The sequence below is a fragment of the Nycticebus coucang genome, chromosome 11 (genome assembly GCF_027406575.1).
Source record: "Nycticebus coucang isolate mNycCou1 chromosome 11, mNycCou1.pri, whole genome shotgun sequence".
NCBI classification, from domain to species: Eukaryota; Metazoa; Chordata; class Mammalia; order Primates; family Lorisidae; genus Nycticebus; species Nycticebus coucang.
Genome location: NC_069790.1, coordinates 114,852,354 through 114,869,987, shown reverse-complemented (window position 1 = coordinate 114,869,987; position 17,634 = coordinate 114,852,354). Strand labels below are relative to the sequence as shown.

Below are 17,634 nucleotides of genomic sequence, written 5' to 3'. Positions count from 1 at the left end.
TGCCTAGGGCTTTCCATTCATACCCAGCAATTAAAAGCTGGATTGTGGCACTTTCTAACTGCCCCATATGAAGAGCATGTGGCTTATTCAGGGAAAATCATGGATACTCTTGAGGAAAAGGTGAGAAGAGTTTAGAAAAAGGTGGCCAGTACAGTCTTGGGGCACATTGGAAAGTGTATTTTGTTGTGTAATTTGCTGGAGTTTCCAGCTGGATGTGTATAAAGTCACTCTCTGACCACAGAAATTGTCAGGCAGATTATAGGATTTATTCACTAAAAATCAGTTTTCCTCCAAGCCTAAGTAGGGATGTAGGTACATTTACGACTTGTAATAGAAAATACAATTCATGGGACAGAGTCAAATGAAGGATGCAACTAGACAGAAGTATATTTGGGTTCTGAGATCTTTGCTTGTGGCTGCAGCACTTTAAAAAGATTCTTACCGATGGGACTACATCTGGTAATGCCCACGATTCTGCTATTTCTGAGCACACTTGATCAAGTCAGAGGTGGATTGTCTCTTTTAAACTATTGGGACTCAGAGTACTGTACAAAGTAAATGTTTCCTTTGAACATTCTCAATTCAATAAGCACCTAAATGAAAAAAGTTAAGTATAATAAACATAATGAATGCAGCAAAAATCTAAATACTTCCAGAAGGAGAGGGAATACTTTACAAATAGGAAGAGTAGTGAACTTAGGTGGTAATCAGTACCCCAAGCTCCAGAGACTACTGAGGCTGGAGATTCACGTGCCACCCAATTGGGAATGATTTTCTTTGCACAATGCTCTCCTCAGGGCCCCCTTGACCTCTGCACTCCTCAGGCTATAGATAAGGGGGTTCAGCATGGGGTTGAAAAAGCTGTAAAACAAGAAAAGGATCTTCTGCTGCTCCTCAGGATGGCGGGACTTGGGGGCCATGTACATGACGATGGCGCTGCCAAAGAAGAGCCCAACCACGCAAAGGTGGGAGGAGCAGGTGGAGAAGGCCTTTCTGCGGCCCTCCCCTGACCGGATGCTCAGGATGGCCAGCAGGATGCGTGAGTAGGAGCCCAGCACCAGGCAGAGGGGCCCCACCAGGATGAGCACCCCGACTGCGATGATGACCAGCTGGTTGAGCCTGGTGTCAGCACAGGCCAGCTTGAGGACAGACAGGATCTCACAGAAGAAGTGGTTGATTTCATGAGGCCCACAGAAGGGCAGCCTCAGGATGAGGACCACATGGACCAGGGCCAGGAGGGAGCCACATGTCCAGGAAATGATGGCCAGCATGGCACACACTTTCCAGCTTATGACGGCAGAGTACCGGAGGGGGTGGCAGATGGCCACATACCGGTCATAGGACATCACCACCAGGAGAAGACATTCTGTATGACCAAGACTCAAAAAGAAAAAGGTCTGTGTCATGCAACCTGCAAAGGAGATGGGCTTGGCTGGATCCAGGAGGTTCACCAGCATCTGGGGCACCGTGTTGCAGGCGTAGGCGATGTCGACGACGGCCAGGTGGGAGAGGAAGAAGTACATGGGGGTGTGCAGTCTGGAGTCCCGGGAGATGAGCCCCAGGATGACCCCGTTCCCCATCAGGGTGGAGGTGTAGAATAGAAAGAAAAATCCAAAAAGGACCATGTGTATCCTTTGGCCAAGACAGAATCCCAGTAGGATGAACTCTGTGACTATTGTTTGGTTTTTCCCCATTTCACTGTGAAAAAGAAATGGACACCTTAAAATAGGATTGTCAACAAATATCCAGACATTATTATATATTATTTTATGAATTCAGTCATTAATGTTACATACTGAGTTAACTACTGATTTTAAACATCCAATTTTATGAAGGGATTGATTGTTTGACCAGTGTTAGGTGAGGGTACATACAGCCTTGATACTCATGACGGGAAGGAAAAATGTCAAGACAAAACAGAAAGTAAAATGGCCACATAACAAGAATCATGACACTGCCCATGTCAAAATTACTAAGGGAATTTCTCAAGTGCAGATGTCATCAGTAATGGGAGGACTCCCAATTCGAGAATTAGACTAGTCCCAGAAAAAAAAAAAAAAGATCATTTCAGTTTCTCAATGGAAATATTAACTGTATTGCTTTCAACATCTGAATCAACCTTTGCTCTCTAGAGAGGTTTACATGATAACAGGAGGAGCTCAAAGATAAAAAGCAACTTTTATGACAGTGTGATTGTTTAGGTTCCTGGGAAAGAATAGATGGATGTGCTACATGTGGGCTCCTGCTATTATCTTTCTTTTACAATGGATGGTGAATATAAAATGATAATTATATTTGGCAATTAATCTACTAATTCATTCATGGTCACTGATTTACAGAATCGGTAACCATGAATAGCAACCCATGCAATTTTCAGGAAATGGATTTTTTTCAGGTCTGTCCACTGTTCACGTGTTGTGAGTCTCCACTTTGCAGGGTTGTAATGAGGATGAAGTCAGGCATTTGTGCACTGATCTGAAGGCTGTGTGTGTGTAGATGTCGTGAAAACATCCAATGTGGTTCCTCGTGAATGACTTGTAACTCATCCCTTCTGCACTGTTATCAAAAGAGCAAATCCTCATGCTGATAGCAGTGGGGAAGTTCAGTGCCAGTGTGCTGGAAGACCCACTGTCTGTGCCATGCTTAGCGTTGCATCATACGTGACAATCAAAAACATAAGAAATAACTAACTATTCATTAAAAAAACCCTTTTCCTTGCTTCATCAACATAAGAATTACTACCTACTTTGCATATGGCTAATTAAAAGATTTTCGGCAAAGAGTGAATTTAGTGAATTTGTCATTTTATAAGTTACTGTTGCAGTACGTTGTTAGTCAGGTAATTGGTTTTTCTGTGAATTGGCGATATACCAAATAATATTTTGATTTTTGTACTTATGACCTAGGTAACGTATTTTAAAATATACCATGTAGAAATCCAACATTTTGCTAGTACAAACATTTTGGTAGTGATTTTGCTAGGCAAAAATAACATAGGGCTAAATTATTGAACATGTGCCTGTTTGCCTCTGAAAAAGAAATGTTTTTCTCTAGGACTAATGCAAGGGAAGGTGCTGCTTTTGACAGGACCCTAGCCCAGTTGTCATTGATACCAGTGGAAACATTCAGGAGGTGCTCTCTGAAGAACTTGGAGATAAGAAAATCATTACTGCATTTGGGAAGCAATATTTGTAAAATGTAATCATACTAGATGAGAAGGATTGGAGCAGGAAAACAGGACACGTGAGGACATATGTCACTTGGGCTGCAGGGCATCCGACAGTGCTTTTGATGTCATTTCACAGAGGCAGGGGAGGAGGAAGTGACTTTGTCAGAGAAACCAAATGGAGTCAGCCATGTGGGGTACTTGCCTCAAGAAAGGCTAAGGAGCAAATAAGGGAGGTGACCTGTGAGAGGCAGTGGTTGCCAGCACATCCTCACACTGTCCAGGGGAGTCTGGCCTCTTGGCATGAAGGTGCCGTCCTCCTCTGGGCAGGTCCGTAGGTGCAGCCCAGCTAGCCTGAGTGATCAGTGAGGGATACACCTGGTCACCAGGCTCTTCAGGTCACCCTCTCTGCCCTGACCTCATGTTCACCAATCAGCCTCTGGGTATTATTGCGCTTTTTTGTGCAGATATTTCATCAAAGAAGAAATGTGCTGATTGGCAAAAATTTTGGACAGTTTTGCAGTTATATTTTTAAAGCAAATCAATTCTATTCAGGCTTATTCATTGTTCCTTTTTTAGTTCGGATAGTTATGATACAATTGATAAATGTGTGTAGTGAAAAAAAATTTCCAAGGCTGGATCTAATTACTGAGGGCCAGGCCTTGGGCTGAGACAACCTTGTGGAATTACAACCCGAAGAAAGATTTTCTGAGCCTTTCATCCAGTGGTTTTCAACTGATGTGCCAGGGCATACTCATGTGCCACGAGAGGATCTTAGGTGTGCCATGGAAATTTTTAAAGATCATAATTAAATTATTTTGAAAGACGTTCGAAGCACAATAAGTATATTCTTTTTTTTACTCTTTTTTTGATCAACATAATTTAAGTGTGCCACCAAAGTTTCACTATAGGTTCAGGTATGTGGTGAAATTCAAAAGGTTGTAAAACACTGCTTTAATTGAAACCCTGAAGGACATCCCCAATGGATCCTTTTCTAGTGGCAACAAGTGATTATTTACTTATAAGTACTATTAATAAATTATTATATCAGCAAGACACAAATGAATTCTTGTGACTATTATAACTTCCTTACACAAGACCAAGCTGCATACATTTTTTCCCAGAATTCTACAAAAAAATTACTCTGCTGGACCAACTTTCTAAATTTATGAACATAAAAATACATTGTTGTGCAAATTAGTTTGAATTTACATCTTATAGAAATCTTAATGTTTTTATTTATTCCTTTGTTATTCCCTTTTGTAACTTTCCAGATGATTACATAAAGGGAACAAAAAACACTGTTTATGAAGTATGAATCTCTTTAAAAATGGAAAAAATAGGAAGAAAGGAAAGCTTAATGCTTAATGAATACATTACAATTCTTTTTTTTTTTTGCAGTTTTTGGCCAGGGGTGGGTTTGAACCCACCACCTCCAGCATATGGGGCTGGTGCCCTACCCCTTTGAGCCACAGCCACAGAACTATAATTCTTTAAGGACAATTGCCATATGGGTTAAAGTTTTTTTTTTTTTTTTTTTTAATGACTGTATTGTTAACATACTCCTTGTGAACCGGGACTTGATGTACTCATTTTTGTAATTCTGACATTTCATAAATGTACAAATAAATGAATCAATAAATACAAATGAATGACTGCCTTTCTAATAATTATTTTTTGGACCATCTTTGGTCTGCATCTGAAATTTCTGGGTTGCTTAAATTTTATTCCATTAAGGACATTTCTCTTAAGGCTGAAAACAAAACCAAACAAACAGACTTTGTGAAGTTTGACAAAAATAACTGTAGAATTTCCCAGAACTTTAAACATTTAATACTTGAAAGACACTTCTATTTCTTTTTTCCTCCATATTTTATTGTATTTCATTCTGAATGATACTAAGAACATCTTACTAAAACTCAAAGGGACTAAAGTTGCCCAAAGATTATAAGAGGTAAAATGAAAGACTAAAAAACAAATTAAATACAACCCAGTTCCAAATGTAACATTCAGGCATTGCATATGTTTTAAATGATATATTTTAAATGTACTTACTTACAAGTAGTCATTTAGAATCCTGGCAAATTATTTGATGACTAATACATTATCCAACATCTCCATGGTTTTGCAGTAAATATCTAAGACTGAAATCATGTCTTCACACATGCACAAACCTGTCAGTACTAGACAGTACCGGTGTTTCAAAAGGTAAAACTTAAGATCTGATGAGCTCACAAACTTTTTCTAATGAGTCACTCAGCATTCCTAAAATGAAAGCTATTTTTAAATTCTCAGTTCAGCTGAAGTATTAGATGGTTTACTTCAAAGTAATAGGAAATATTTGCCACAGCTAACAGAACTAGAATGCTCTCTGTCTGTCATGGCCACGTCTCCTGCAAGCCTGTCCCCATTTATTACCATACCACCATACCACCATCTCTATCCTGACACATCTGTCCTTCTCGGGACCTCTTTTCTGATATCCTCTATCCATTCCCAGTTTTCATTCTCTCCAACAATTTCCCATTCTCAAAATCTCTCTTTCCTACCTCCTCAATATACATCTCCACAATATTTCTAGAGATTTGTCAACAGTTCCAACGTTTGAGTGGCTCCCTAGAGGAATTTGATTACATAGGAGGTTTGTGGTCAGGTTCTCTGCCTAAGCAACCTTGGAAAATACAATCCTATAATTTATAATAGTAGTAATATCTGCCACCTTACCTACCTGGGACATTGAAACATTCTCTCTTGACTACTTAATAGCCAAGAAGAACTATCTAATTTTACTTCAAAATTAATTTTCAGAGAAATTGTGTTTAAAATCTACCCTTAGATTGAAGAAAATATTTCTGATCTAGTAAGTAATAAAAAATGATACCCTTAGAACTCATGCCTTAAGTATAAAAGGAAAAAGAAAAAAATGATATATTTGACCATACATTGTTCCTAAAACCTGGTGTGTTCAATCAATATGTATTGGCTGACTAGATATTGACTTGATTAAATATGAGGGAACAAAACATTCATGAGCTCTCCACATTCTGCTGTGAACCAGATTTTCAGGCACGGAGAGCAGTGAAGGACACCACAAAGTAGCAATTAGTGAGCATGGGCTGACTGACGGGCTGCACCCACACTTATTAATTGTATGACCTTGAGTTATTTCTTTACCTCTCTAAGCCTCAGTTTCCTCTTTTGTAAAAGGAGAAAAATAATAATACCTATTTTATGAGTTTGTTGTGAAATTAATTGAGGTGACGTTTTACACAGTGAGCGCGTTCCTGATGCACAGTGAATACTCAGTCACTGGGATTGTTGATTATCCATCTTTAACAGCTTCTTAGAGAGCCCATGACTGTATACACCTGACAAGCATGGCCTACTCATGATTGTCAGTAGTCCCCCGAAGATCATTCACTTTATTGGCCATTATCTTCCAAAAGTGGATTATATCAGGTAAGTGAACAGAGTGATTTTGTGGGTAGCGTACTGTTTATTCTTTCATCTAACATCAACATTTATAAGTCTGTTGCTTTCATGCTATATAAAACACAAATAATGTAATTCTGTACATACTTACATTATTTGTGAACAATATGTTCAAAGAAGTTAGCATTAACTTCCCCTCCACCCTGCTCCCAACTCTTCCTATAGCAGAATGAGAATGATCAGCACAATTTAGAGAAGAGAGGAGTGGATTTCCTTACCAGTGCTTGCAGTACAGGAGTGAGAGTTAACTAAAGACCGGGCGGCTACACACCTAAGAGGAATTTATGGGAAATAAGGCGACCTGGGGGCACCCACATTTGGACTCAAGGACCTCATAGGGGAAGCACCTGAAGGTTGGGACAGGGGTCCTGATTCCTGGGAGTTTCCTTGGGAGCTGCAGAACTCTCACCTCTGTTAGTGATGAAAATGCAACAGAGACCTCAGAAAAGAAGTTAGTCTCTGATGGGCTCAATGTAGTTGGGGCTCCTGAGGGCTCACTGGAGGGGCTGGGTGGTGAAACCTCTCCCTCCCTCGTGCCCACCCCTGCTGGGAAGGAGCGACAAAACTATTGTCTTTTCTATTTCTGTTCTCATCCCCAGCAGGATGCGCAATTAGGACACACAGACAGCCACAGAGCACACTGCTGAGACACCTCTCATTACAGCCCCTGAATACTTAGCATTATTTGAATTTCATGAATCCTAGCACTGCCTTTGTTCCTAATCTCTAGATGGTACAGTGATCTTTCCAGGAAGCAGGACCCATGTGACAATGAATAAGCTCTTGGAGTTAACCTCTCAGCAGCTCAGCTTCTCCCTGATATAATCTGGGTCCCTTGGGTTGTAGCAGAAGTGGAAAAAAGGGACCCTGACAAATCAGCTGAATCCAGGTGACACTCCAAAGTGCGGGGATGCTGTGGGTAGCTGGTTAGGGAGGTATGGAGTGGATTGGGGAGTCCAAAGAGAGGCCGAGGTGTCCCCGTGGAGCTTATTAGAACTTGCCTGAAGGGAGGGTCTTCTAGGGCAAAAACCACCGCTTCAGCTCATCTGTTGGAATTGTTTCCTAACCTCTATTCTGCACGAGGGAAATTCTGAGTTCAATTCCTCTTGGGAAGGGTGAAGAGGATCCTCTTTCAGAAGCTTTCTCCCTTTTATAGGATGAGATGATTTGCAACTTAAAATATTGTTATAATTATTTGCATTTTGCTGTGCTATTTTCCCAGACATAAGGTGGTCAAAGCATTATCTGGGAACTATTATATCAATTATATAATTTACAAACAAATTATTTCCTTACAGTGTGATCCCGGACTTGTTGGGGTTATGGCATAAACTCGGGGGAAAATCTGCCAGTTATTGAGTTTTGAGATCATGCCCATCTGTGCTCTGGCTCTGCACATCTACTGTGAAAAGAAACACACCTGTCGGGACGCCAAAAATGGTTTCTGATCACATGAAAATATTGTTGCACATCAGGCCATCCACAACGACCAAGACCTTTCCTTTTCTTTTTATGTTCCAGGTGAACTTTGGGGAAAAGGTAGAAATCAGAAAACCGACATACAAGAGAAAAATTTGGTAGCAAAGTAAAACAATGATTATAAAAAACAATTATTTTATGACATCTTTTCACCATCAGTCATAAAAAGTTATTTCATGATATAAAAGTAAATTCTTTGAACTAAGACAGTAATAAATTACATATTGTACAAATGTTTATAAGAACAATTTTAAACCTAGGAAAATATACCATCTCAAAGTTACATGGTTTCTATTGTATATCAAACTCACACAGCTTTTAACTGTGTAGGTGGTGGGTTTTCAAATTGTTCTAGATTTCTATGAGAAATTTGGTTTTATCTTTCAAAGTCTGAGACATTAAAAACTAGATTGATTTCATGCAGTGACAAACAGAGGAAAGTGTATACACAATTATATATATTTTTTGTCTCCAATTTAGAAGACTGTCAAGCTGAACAAGGCCATTTTCTGAGGCTTTTTTAGGAATGTTGATCTTTGGCAAAGGAGAGAGTTGGATTCATAATCTCCAGATAACTCACCATCGATAATTAGTGACTCTCAGTCTCTTTTCCCAAACAGAGCACAGTTCTCACAGGCCAATCTAGAGTACTGTTCTCAGATTTACATCCTCTTTAGAGGCTCACTTTGTAGGGAAAAAATCATTCTGCTTCAGCAGGTGGTTGCAAGAAGGTGGTTGACCAATGATTCAAAAAGGATCAAGCTCTCCTGTTCCAGGAAACCATTAATATGTATTGTAAAAGTAATTTTATGTGATCAAATAAGTTTAGAAAAAAAGGACTAAAACTGGAATATAATTCTTCTTTATAAGAATACTTTTTTTTTTTTTTTTGAGAAAGTGAGTCTCACTTTGTCACTTTGGGTAGTGCTGTAACATCAGCCTAGCTCACAGCAGCCTCAAACTCCTGGGCTCAAGCAATCCTTCTGCCTTAGTCTCCTAAGTAGCTGGGATTACAGGCACCTGCCACAATGCCTGGCTCATTTTTCTATTTTTAGTAGAGCCACGGTCATGCTCTTCCTCAGGCTGGTCTTGAACTTCTGAGCTCAAGAGATCCTTCTGCCTCAGCCTCCCAGAGTTGCAAGTGTTATACGCATGAGCCCCCCCACACCCAGCCTATGAAAGGAATTTTTACAGCATTCACTATGCTCATATGAATTGTGAGCACTAAAGGGAAGCATCTAATATGCAGTAATTCTCAAAATTACTTGACTATAGAACTTATTTATAAAGTCTTCTGGAGGGATTAGTGTTTTGAGGAAGAGATTAGGGAAGGTATGGGACTGGATCACAGCTTAATGAGGATATTATAAAGGGCATTGTTCTGATGTGGACTAGCTATAACATCACTTGCTGTTGGTAATATTTGAAGACATACATTTCTAGAATTTATGTTATGTCTACTGAATCAGTTATCTAATGGTAGGGTAGGAGATAACTTTATTTTAAACAAATGTCTCAGGCAATTCTCATGCTGAGTTGGGTTGGGAACCTCTTGAAATTATAACTTCCTAGGGCACTGTGAAATGTGATGCCATAATCTTTTCATAAAGCTCTTTCTATTCCCAACACCCTCTTCAAAGAATTCTTCACTTCTGAGTTCCTGAGACTGTAGATCAGGGGGTTGAGCATGGGATTAAAAAGGCTGTGAAACAGCAGGAGATATTTCTTTTGCTCCTTGTGGTTCCCATACTTGGGCCCAACATACATGATCATGGCTGTGCCGTAAAAGAGTCCAACAACACAGAGGTGGGAGGAGCAGGTGGAGAAGGCTTTTCTTTGACCTTCCCCAGGCTGGATCCTGAGGATGGCACAGAAGATGCACATATATGAAACTATAATAGAGGACAAGGGTCCCACCAGCACAGAAATTGCTCCAGCCAAGACCATGTTTTCATTGATGAAGGTATCTGCACAGGCAAGTTTGAGTACAGCCATGATTTCACAGAAAAAGTGGTTGATCTTCTGGGGCTTACAAAGGGGTAAAGGTAGAAGTAACACCAGATGAATCAGGGCGAGAAAGACTCCAATGGCCCAGGAAGTCACTGCTAGGGAGATGCACACTCTCCAGCTCATGATGACAGTGTAACGTAGAGGGTGGCAGATGGCCACATACCGGTCATAGGACATCACCACCAGGAGAAGACATTCTGTGATAGCAAATGTCAGGTAGAGAAAGGTCTGCATCATGCAGCCAGCAAAGGAGATGGGCTTGGCTGGATCCAGGAGGTTCACCAGCATCTGGGGCACCGTGTTGCAGGCGTAGGCGATGTCGACGACGGCCAGGTGGGAGAGGAAGAAGTACATGGGGGTGTGCAGTCTGGAGTCCCGGGAGATGAGCCCCAGGATGACCCCGTTCCCCAGCAGGGTGAGGACATAGAACAGGGAGAAGAGCCCAAAGAGAAATACCTGACTCCTCGGGCCAAGCGGAAACCCCAGGAGCAGGAACTCTGTGATGCTTGTTACATTGTCTCCCATATCACTGTGACAGAGGAAAACGAGTTTATGTTCACAGTTTAAAGAAAGTGTTTAAAAACTTATTTTTACTTGTTTAAAATAAATATCCTTTTTGTGGGGCAGAGAAGTGATCAGAGACAGCTGCAATGCACTTTTGTGTCTTTAAATTATTATTTTATTTGGTAACTCTAAAATGAAATTTATGAATATATACATATATACACACACATATGTTTTGCCTTTTTTGGTATTAATATTTTTAACTGAGGCCAAAATTTCAAAATAAATATGTTAATCTAATACACATTTTTTGTTTGATTTGGTAAAGTATCCAACATTCCTTAAATAAATTCTGCTTTTTGTTTCTTATATATTGCAGACTTATTATCTTTTATTTTTTCAGAAAAATGAATACTAGCTGAAACAACTGCCAAAGTCTTAAAACTGCATTAAGTGTCACCTTAAGTTAGAAGTCTTTATTTAGGGCAGGGTATACAAGGTTAGCTAGACCATCAGCCAAATATACCACTGCCCATTCACCTCCTGCTTGCCTGTCTGAACACACTTTTCACTTCTGCACTGTTAGTCTACAAGAAATATTTTACAAAATCTTCTCTTGTTCAAGGGTAAAGACTTATTTCAGCCTAAAATCTTTTATTTGTCATTTAGTTTTTAACAATTTATATCTAGAGGAGCATTTATGTGAATGACTGAGTAGATTTGCGTGTCATTACCTAACCATGCAAACAGGTCGATAACTTTCGTTGGAATTTGGCTGAATGTTGGCAAACACTCTAGAATTCACAGTTGTGAGCACTGCCTCTGCAGGTGACCGGCAACAGCTAGTTGGTTCTATGAGAAGGGCTGCAGATAGCATCTCTGAATTCTCTGGGAGATTGAACTAGATAATCTTGATTCCTCAACAAAATGTAAGCACCAGCATAATATTCTTTAGTGATCAAAACTCCGAGCTCCTGCTCATTGCTCTAACCCTGTGAGGCCTCATAAGAGATGAGTGATAAGTACACAATCATTTGCACACTTATTTATTGGACTTACCTCTATATTTGACACTTTATGCCTGTTTTCTTAAAAGAAAGGGCTGGCTTTTCTTGTGAATATTAACTGTTTACCCAGAGTCATTTTCACACACCTATCTCTTCATCTTAAAAAATAGCTATCAGTCAAAAATAACAATTAACATATGAATTATATTAATATATTGATTCTACCATATTTATGACCAATAATATTTTTTACAAAGATCATGATATTATCTAAACTATTGGTGAGCAGAATTCAAGCATCAAAAGAATAAAAATGGACTTTTGTGTGGTAGTAAATGTGAAAGTCAAAGCTACCAAGCAGTGGGAATGATGTTAGATGGTCTTTGACCAGAACTCACAAAGGCAATTAGGAAACCTGAGGGTCTAGAGATGGCTGTTGTGTGAGGACCTGGAAAATCTTCCTGCTGGAAAGGCAGAGATTCTTGCAGACAGCTGAATGTGCTGAGGGTGAAGCCTTGCTGTTTGCCTGAGAACTGCCAAGGAAGGATCTTGGCTCTTCACGTTGTCTTTGAGAAGGGAAGGCTTTATTCATTCATCACCTCCACAGGGCACCCTCCCAATTGTCATGAGAGCTTCCTGTAGTGCATAAGAAAATAGGTCTCAGTTGCACCACTTGGGTTTCTATAGAGACATGAAGAACCCAACTGTTGCTATTCTTTTGGCTGGGGCTGGGTTTGAACCCACCACCTCCAGTATATGGGGCCGGCGCTCTACTCCTTTAAGCCACAGGCGCTGCTCTCCAACTCTTGCTATTTTTCCAGCAGGCACAGGAGTGAGCTTGTAGCTCTGTAGTATAATTCGAGATTGTGAGATGGAGGTTAAGGCAAGGCAAGCACAGGAAACCCCTCCATAACTAATAGGCTACACCCATGCAAAGTCCCACCCTAGGACCATATGAGTGTTCTAGCTACCCAAATATATGAACTTGTTAGAGTTTCATGAATTTTGATGTTGTTCCAGTCCCCAGACACTTATAAGATGCAAGATCCATGCCTGTGTTAGTTTGACAGTTAAATAAAATTTTAACATTAATTCTTGCAGTCATATTTCTTTTAGTGTAAACTGATTTTCCAGTTACCCTGAAATTAGTAGAAGCATAAACTTGAATTCCAAGGTCTTAATCATTAGAGCATTTTAGTTTTTGGTTCTTAATTATTTTTATTTTTAATTATTATAGGTACATAATAGTTATATTATCTGTATGGGGTACATGTAATGTTTTGATTCAGGCACACAGTATGAATTAATCAAATCAGGGTAATTGGGGTATCTTCACTTTATCCCCTCTAACTGCTACCCTTCCCAGCCTCTGGTAACCATCTTACTACTCTCTGTTTCCAGAGGTCAGTTGTTTTTTGTATTATCTACTGCACATGAGTGAAAACATGTGAAATTTGTATTTCTGTGCTTGGCTCATTTCACTTAACATAATGGTCTCCAGTTCCATTCGTGTTGTTGTAAATGGCAGGATTCATTCTTTTTTTGTGACTGTATAGTATTCCATTGTGTACATGCACCACCATTTCTTATCTATTCATGTGCTGATGGCCAGTTAGGTTGATTCTAAATCTTGGCTATCATGACTAAAGGCTGCAATAAATGTGGGAGTGCAGAGATATTTTCAATAAGCTGAATTCCCCTTCTTTGGAAAAATACTAAGCAGCGGGATTGCTGACCCATATAGTAGATCTATTTTTAGTTTCTTGAAGTTTTTTGTGAATGATTAATAGTGTTCTCCATAGTGGTTGCATTAATTTACTTTCCTACCAAAAGTGTCCAAGGATTCTCTTTTCTGCACATCCTGGTCAGTATTTGTTATTGCCAATCTTTTGGATAAAAGCCACTTTAACTGGGGTGAGATAAGTCTCTGTAGTTTTGATTTACATTCCTCTGTTGACTAATAATGTTAAGTATTTTTTCATATACCAATTGGCCATTTGTCTTCTTTCAAGACATGTTTATTCAGATATTTGATTTTTTTCCTATTGAGTTGCTGGAAATGCTTTTATGTTCTAGTTATTAATACCTTATCAAGCAGATAGTTTGTAAATATTTTTTCCCTTTCCCTTTTTTGATTGTTTCCTTTGCTGTGCAGAAACTTTTTATCTTGATGTGATCTCATTTGTACAATTTTGCTTTAGTTGCATGTGCTTTGGCAGTGTTGCTCAAGAAATTATTGTCCAGACCGATGTCCTGAAGTGTTTCCCCTAATGTTTTCTTTTAGTAGTTTCATGTCTTAGATTTAAGTATTTGATTCAATTTGATTTTTGTATATGATGAAAGATAGGGTCTGGTTTCATTCTTCAGTATATGGATATCCAATTTTCCCAGTACCACTTATTGAAGAGATTGTCCTTACCTCATTGTACATTCTTGGCATCTTTATTAGAAAATAAGTTCACTATAGATGTGTGTATTTATTTCTGGATTCTCTATTCTGTTGCGTTTATCTGTGTCTGTTTTTATTCTAGCATGTTTTGATTATTATAGCTCTGTAGTATAATTCGAAGTTAGGTGATGTGATTCCTCTAGTTTTGTTGTTTTTGTTCAGTATAATTTGGGCTATTCTGGGTCTTTTATGGTTCCATACAAATTTTAGAAATTTCTTCTATTTCTGTGAAGACTATCATTGGTATTTTGATGGAGTTTGCATCTGTAGATTGCTTTGGTTAGTATGATATAAGCATAAAATCCAATATATAAGCATAAAATATCTTTCCACTTTTTGTGTCCTCATCTATTTCTTTCTACAATGTTTTATAGTTTTCATTATAGACATGCTTCACTTATTATTGAGTTTATATCTAGGTTTTTTTTTTTAATTTGTGGCTATTGTAAATGATATTATTCTCTTGTTTTATCTTCCAGATTGTTTACTATTGGTGTAAAGAAATGCTACTGATGTTTGTGAGTTGATTTTGTAAACGTTAATGAATTTAGTAGTTCTAACAGTTTTGTATGTGTGTGTGTGTTTTTTTTTTGTGTGTGTGTAGAATCTTTATGTTTCTCTACATATAAGGTCATATCATCTGAGAACAAGGATAATTTGACTTCTGTCTTTCCGGTTTGGATGTCCTTTATTTCTTTCTCTTGTCTGATTGCTCTAGTTAGAAATTCTAGTACTGTGGTGAAAAACAGTGTTGAAAGCGGGAATCCTTGTTTTGTTTCAGTGTGATACTAGCTGTGGGTCTGACTTGAGTGGATTTTATCATGTTGAGGTAATTTCCTTCTATAAACAATTTTTGAAAGTTTTTATCATGAAGGGGTGTTGAATTTTAACAAATGCTTTTTCAGAATCAATTGAAATGACAATATGGATTTTGTCATTCATTCTGTTCATAAGATGAATCCCATTAACTAATTTGCCTATATTGAACCATCCTTGCATTCCCAGGATGAATCCCACTTAATCATGATGAATAATCTTTATAATGTCCTGTTAAGTTTGATTTGCTAGTATTTCGTTGAGCATTTTTGTATCTCTATTCATTAGAGATATTGGCCTATCGAATTCTTTTGTTGTTGTTGTTGCTTTGTCTGGTTTTGTTAATCAGGGTGATAAAGGATTTATAGAATGAGTTGAAGAGTATTTCCTCATCTGAGCTTTTTTGGAATAATTCAAGTAGGATTGGTATTATTCCCTCTTTGAATATTTGGTAGAATACAGCTGTGAAGCTGTCAGGTTCTGGGCCTTTCTCAGATGGGAGACTTTTTATCTCATAAGTTGTTATCAATTTCTTCATGTTTAGGACATTTTTCAGATTCAGTCTTGGCTGGTTGTATATGTCTAGGAATTTATCCTTTTCTTCTTCATTTTCCATTTTATTGTCATATCTTCTCTCATAGTCATCTCTAACGATCCTTTGGATTTCTGCAGTGTCAGTTGCAGTGTCTCCTTTTTTTATCTCTGATTTTATTTATTTGGATTTTGGTTTTATCTCCTTCTTTTCTTAGTCTAGCTAAAGGGGTTTTAATTTTGTTTATCTTTTCACAAAATCAACTTTTTGTTTCATTTAACTTCTGTATTTTTATTTCAACTTCATTTATTTCTGCTCTGATATTTATTATTTCTTTTCTTCTACTAATTTTGAGTTTCATTTGCTCCTGTATTTTTAGTTCTTTGAGATGCATTGAGTTGTTTGTTTGAAGCTTTTCTACTTTTTCGATATAGGCACTTATTGCTATAAGCTTTTCTGTATCCCATAGGTTTTGATATGTTGTGTTTTCATTTTCATTTGCCTTATGAAATTTAAGTAATTTTTTCCTTTGTGTCTTCACTGATGCACTGCTGACTCAGGAGCATATTGTTTAATTTTCATATGTCTGTATACTTTCCAATGTTCCTCTTGTTGTTGACTTTGAGTTTTATTCCATTTTGGTCAGAGAAATTACTTGATATGATTTCACGTTTTTGAGACTTACTTTGTGGCCTAACCTACCACCTATTCTTGAGAATGTTCCTTGTGTGAGGAGAAGAATGTGAATTCTACAGCTTTTGGATAAAATCTCCTATAAATATCTTTTAGGTCTATTTGGCTTATGGTATAGATTAAGTTGAATTAGATTACATTCAACTTAATCCATTTTCCACATGGATAATCTGTCTAATACTGAAAGTGGCATGTTGAAATATTATTGTTTTCAGGTCTATCTGTCTTTACTTTCTGATAATATTTGCTTTATAAATCTGGATGCTCCAGTTGTATGCATATATGTTAAGAATTGTTATATCCTCTTGCTTAATTGTCTTCATTATCATTATATGATGACTTTATAGTTTTTGACTTGAATTTCATTTTATCTGATAAGAATATAGCTACTCTTGTTCTTTTATAGTTTCTGTTTGCATGGAATAACTTTTTCTATTTCTTTATTTTCAGTCTATGTGTATCTTTATAGGTGAATTGTGTTTCTTTCAGGAAGCATATAGTTGGTTTTGTTTTTTATCAATTCAGCCACTCTGTGTCTTTTGATTGGATATTTTAGTCCACTCACATTTAATAGTATTATTGATAGGTTAAGACTTAGTACTGCCATGTTGTTGTTTGATTTCTGGTTGTTTTGTGGTCCACTCTTTCTTTCTTGCTTTCTTTATTTTTTCCTTCCTTTCTTCCCTTATTGAAAGTTATTTTCCCTGGTAACATGTTTTAATTTCTATTTGTTTGTTTATTTATGGGAAGATGGAGTCTAAAGCTGTCACCCTGGGTAGAGTGTTGTGGTGTCACAACTCACAGCAACCTCAAACTCTTGGGCTTAAGCAATCTTGCCTCAGCCTCCCAAGTAGCTGGGACTACAGGCGCCACCACAATGCTGGGCTATTTTTTTGTTGCAGTTGTCATTGTTGTTTTAGCTGGCCTGGGCCAGGTTCAAACCCGCCAGCCTCAGTGCACATGGCCAGCACCCTACTCATTGAGCTACGGGCACCACCCATAATTTCTTTCTTTTTATTTTTTATATATCTTTTGTATATTTTTTGATTTGTGTTTACCACGGAACTTACAAAAAACACTTTGTAAGCAATTATTTTAAACACGTGAAAGTCTGTTTACCAACCAACAAACTATCAAAGAGAAATCTAACAGAAATTCTACCCTTTAACTCCATTCCCCCACTTTTTATTTTTTTTATTATTTCTATCCATATCTTTTCATACTATCTATCTTTCAAAAGTTGTTATTTTTGATGTGTGTATCTTTTAGTCTTCTATGCAAGATAAAAGAGGTTTTTGCATGGTAATTGCAATCCTGGAGTACTCTGTATTTGTGTCTTGTTACTAGTGAGTTGTATACTTTCACATTATTTCTTATCATTCATTAATGTCCTTTTCTTTCATATTGAACAATTACTTTTAGCATTTCTTGTAGGACAGGATCCACAGCAAGCAGAGAGTGGGGATTAATTAAGAAAAGAACCAAG

At 37.9% G+C, this 17,634-nt stretch overlaps 2 protein-coding genes across 3 annotated transcripts; both read right to left on the bottom strand.

Annotated features, from left to right (window-relative positions):
- Positions 1–261: 261 nt before the first annotated feature.
- LOC128598776 (olfactory receptor 2A1/2A42-like) lies at positions 262–5,337 on the bottom strand. Of its 2 annotated transcripts, none has more exons than XM_053609549.1 (2): positions 5,222–5,337; positions 262–1,698 (listed from the first exon to the last, which is right to left on the bottom strand). In XM_053609549.1, the coding sequence occupies exons 1-2, from the start codon at positions 5,233–5,235 to the stop codon at positions 747–749; spliced, it is 966 nt and encodes a 321-aa protein (XP_053465524.1). In that variant the 5' UTR covers positions 5,236–5,337; the 3' UTR covers positions 262–746. The 2 variants fall into 2 exon arrangements, with proteins under 2 accessions (XP_053465524.1, XP_053465525.1); XM_053609550.1 differs by having other exon boundaries at positions 5,226–5,318.
- Positions 5,338–9,672: 4,335 nt separating this feature from the next.
- Positions 9,673–10,740, bottom strand: LOC128598864 (olfactory receptor 2A7). The gene has a single exon (XM_053609704.1). It carries the CDS (start codon positions 10,670–10,672, stop codon positions 9,740–9,742), a length of 933 nt encoding a protein of 310 aa, XP_053465679.1. The 5' UTR covers positions 10,673–10,740; the 3' UTR covers positions 9,673–9,739.
- Between the last annotated feature and the right edge of the window lie 6,894 nt (positions 10,741–17,634).

Excerpts from the sequence above, each read along its gene's own strand:
- LOC128598864 (XM_053609704.1), bottom strand. The coding sequence starts at position 10,672 with ATGGGAGACAATGTAACAAGCATCACAGAGTTCCTGCTCCTGGGGTTT.